Below are 4,028 nucleotides of genomic sequence, written 5' to 3'. Positions count from 1 at the left end.
CTCTAATACCATGTCATGATACTACTCATCCCAAAAACTTAGAAACACTAATGATTATATATATCTATAATACTCCATAAACCTTCATTGTGTACATTGTACAAATATTTCATTGGCTCCTTATACTTTCCCAATTAATTATTAGATGTATTTTTTAGATGAAGTTATAATTAATAGGATTGTTTACTTTTTCTCTGTACTAAACTAGTTTAACTTAATGCATACTTTAATAGACGAAGAGCGCAGTAATAAAATAATAACATTAGAAATTCCATTATTTCTAATTTCTTATTCCAACCTCCGGATTATTGCTGAGAACTAAGCTAATAAAAAAGAAAAAATGGAAATAAAAATAAAAATGTCATCCTAATAAGCTATTTGCTTTACTAAAATCTAATCTAATTAAGCCTTGATTCCACCAACGGTGATTGGAGTCTTGACATAATGCTTTCCATCGGACCAAATCAGGTCCCCAAAGACTATAGCGCGACCTGGCTTAGCGACCTCTATTGTGACCTTAAAGCTCTTCTCTTCACCCACGCTCTCAAACTTCAACACATTGGGATTCACGGACAAAGAAAGCCCCGAAGGAATGTTGTGGAAGCTTGCAACGTAAGTCCCTGGCGAACCCACATTTCTCACCCTGCGTGTCACAGTAACCCGACCGTACAGCACCGGAACCGTTATTGAAGGATAATTGAAATCCAAGACACTCATTCCATGAGGGCACTCATGATGAAGAGCCCCGGAGAACACCTTGATCCGTTTCTGGTCGTAACCAATGGCACACAAGAAGTTGAGGTAATCATCTATGGTTGTATCGTAGACCAAGCCAGGGTCCATGGCACGATTTGGTCTCACGTGACCAAAACCATATTCAAATGGTGTTGCTGATTTAAAATCCCCATCAAGTATTGGCTCACCCTTGTTGTCCCTTGTCCCAGCTGAAAATCGTACACCACAGAAAATTAAATTAAATAATCAATTGATAATTAGTTATTTTGAAAAATGTCGACTTATTTAGATGAATACGGTTATTGTGTTACCGGATGTCAAGATGGCGGACTTGATAGCTGATGGACTCCATTCAGGGTGGAGTGTTTTGAGAAGGCCGGCGATTCCAGCGACGTGAGGGCAAGACATAGATGTTCCGGACAGTGCGACAAATGGAGCCCTGCGCTTATCAAAGGACATTTGTGTGGGGCTAGCTGCTTCCGAGAAGGCAGCAATGATGTTGATTCCCGGGGCCGTGACGTCAGGCTTAAGGATCTCATGGGTGATTGTGTTGGGCCCTCTGGAGGAGAATGATGACATGTATGGAGCAGGCTTGGCATGCAACTTGGTCTCGGGTGGAACAATATATCCCATCGGATTCTTTGTAGAATTTAGGTATGCAAAGACTTGCAGGCCATCTTCATAAGTGATATGTGATGATGGAAGGAAATGAAGATCGGCGATGAGCTCATTACCGCTGAGCTTATCGTTGCAAAGAATCATTCCAACTGCACCAGCCTCCATAGCCGCAAGGCTCTTCTTCACTCTCGCCGTATCGCCTCTCTTACAAACCAATATTTTCCCCTTCGCCTTCTCTGGATCAATTGTTCCTATCTTGCACATAAGACTGTACCACAACCAAACAAGAAACAGTTTATTATGTCTTCGAAATTGGAAAAATTAAATTCAAGAAGTAGGTTATTGGATTCTTACGCGTCTTGGTCAGTTGCATTCGCCAATTTTGCATCTAAACCACTGATGAGTGGGTAAAATTTCTTTTGCGCCATACCAGGAGCAAGGCTTTCACCCTTGAGAGTATATACAAGGTTAGAATTGATATCCTCGTCTAAGTAAAAGATTGAACCTTTTGAAAGTTTTTGTTACCTTGAAGCGCTCTTCATTCTCGAGTTCAACAACAGCATTAAACTCCCTGTCCAAGGTACTTGCAGCGACGTTGAGCATCCAAGGCGCAACGTTAGAGACAGATCCACTATCTGGTCCCTGGTTACCAGCAGAAATCACGACGGTGATTCCCTTTCTGAAAGCATGGAATGCGCCAATAGCAACACCATCTTTGAAGTATGGAATGGGTACCCCTCCAATGGAGAGGGAAAGAATGTCCACACCATCATGTATAGCCATGTCGAAAGCCGCCATGATATCAGCTGCAAAGCAACTAGCGTCGCCAAAAATTGGCGGCCAGCAAACCTTGTAAGAAACCACTCGAGCCTTGGGAGAGCCGCCTTCCGCGGTTCCATTGCCAAAGCCGAAGACGTTAGCGCCGGGGACAAAGTTTCCACCTAACGTTGATAGTGTGTGTGTTCCATGGCCTTGATAATCTCGTACCGTGTTAAGAGTAGCGTTCTTCAGCGTACCAGGCCCTGCATATGCAGCATACCCTTTGTTGAAGTACCTTGCTCCTATCAGCTTCCTGTAATCAGGATATGGTTAAATTTCTGTTACTGTTTTAAGATTTCTACTACTGTTCTTTATAGAGAGAATAAAACAAGAGTGAATAAAAGGCGAGAAAGAAAGAAGTTAAAATCTCACCTGTTGCAACGAATGCCAGGACCACCATCCTCACAGGATCCCTTCCATCTTGAAGGAATAGGACCTATGCCCTCATCACTAAAGCTAGGAGATTCTGGCCATACACCTACACGTAAATTTTAATCAAACTTTCATAAAAAGCATGTAGAATAATGAAAGAAATCACAGCGCATTTCACAAAATGGATTGTGATTGCACATTTTTTTGTCTTTATATTTTATTTAAAGACAGCCAGATTGCCAATGGAACAAGGACAGAGTATACGGTACTTTTATTAGTCACTTTTGAAATTGACGTGCTAAAAGAAAATAATGGCAGAAAGATGTAAAATTTACCGGTGTCAAAGTTCCCAATTATGGTATCTTCACCAAACCTGGCTTTGCTAAACAACGAAGCAGGGCTAATCACACCACTCTGGTGCTCCATTGACATAAACTCCCACGACCGTGTAGTGTGTAACTTCAATCCTCTGTTCAAGAACACCGACACAACCTTTGGATGTTCTACATAAAAAATCACAGTAATTTTGAAAAAAAAAATTAGAATTTGAATATTTTTCTATTCGCCGTCAACTATTTTATTGAGATCTTACTTTCAATTTCAACAGCCTCTTCATCTCGGAGCATTGCAGCAAAGCCATTAATATACCTTGTATAAGAATAAATCATTGCTTCTTTTGCTTTCTCAGAACTGCATAGCAATGAATACAAGTCAAATTTTCACGCATAATATTCAGTATTAGTACGTTCAAACAGTATTAAACATTGATTAATAAATACTAAGTACCTTCCCAAATAGGATCCAAGAAAATCATAATGAGTTTGGGTGACTCGTTCGAAATCAGCATCTGTGGCTTCTTCACCGTGTTCATGTGATCCCAAGTACACTATGTATGACTTTTATTTTTGTCATGAATAAAAAAGAAAGTGAAAAAACCAATAAATAAATGTAACACGTCATTGTAACAAAACAAAAAACGAAAACATATAATAGAAGAGTGAATGAGTAAGGAGGGACATAAAAGCATGCTAACCTTCTTGGGTTCAAGAGCAGCACCGGTAGGGACTTGGAAAAGAGAAAAGAAAATTAAAGCTGATAACAGAAAAAATGAATACTTTTTGGGCCACATTTTTTCTGTTATGCTGTTTTCAATCTCTCCCTTTGAAAAAATAATAAATAATAGACAGAGAGTGATGGTGTGTATTTATAGATACAGATATAGATATGAATAGATTGAATTTTGAAAAACTGTTAAAGAAAATTTTAACAGATTGATCAGTTAAGAAAATTTTAAACTTTGAATGTTAAGAAAAATATAGATATGAATGGATTGAATTTTGAAAAGTGGTTGAGATTATACAAGAAGGTAGTCAGGATTGTGTGATTAGATTGTTTTGTTTTATTTTTAAAACAAAATTGTAAACTTTGAATATTAAAAAAACTATTTTGTTAGTAATTATTTTTTTTCAACCAACTTTTATGTT

The 4,028-nt window shown here is 38.5% G+C and overlaps 1 protein-coding gene across 1 annotated transcript; it reads right to left on the bottom strand.

Annotated features, from left to right (window-relative positions):
* Nucleotides 1-402: 402 nt before the first annotated feature.
* LOC107472720 (subtilisin-like protease SBT5.4) lies at nt 403-3,673 on the bottom strand. Its single transcript, XM_016092242.3, has 9 exons — nt 3,578-3,673; nt 3,331-3,440; nt 3,137-3,234; nt 2,880-3,047; nt 2,545-2,650; nt 1,879-2,425; nt 1,708-1,802; nt 1,047-1,621; nt 403-944 (listed from the first exon to the last, which is right to left on the bottom strand). The coding sequence occupies exons 1-9, from the start codon at nt 3,671-3,673 to the stop codon at nt 403-405; spliced, it is 2,337 nt and encodes a 778-aa protein (XP_015947728.1).
* Nucleotides 3,674-4,028: the final 355 nt, after the last annotated feature.

The sequence above is a fragment of the Arachis duranensis genome, chromosome 2 (genome assembly GCF_000817695.3).
Source record: "Arachis duranensis cultivar V14167 chromosome 2, aradu.V14167.gnm2.J7QH, whole genome shotgun sequence".
Classification (NCBI taxonomy): domain Eukaryota; kingdom Viridiplantae; phylum Streptophyta; class Magnoliopsida; order Fabales; family Fabaceae; genus Arachis; species Arachis duranensis.
The sequence above is the reverse complement of the archived record's forward strand: the minus strand, read 5'-3'. Positions and strand labels throughout refer to the sequence as shown.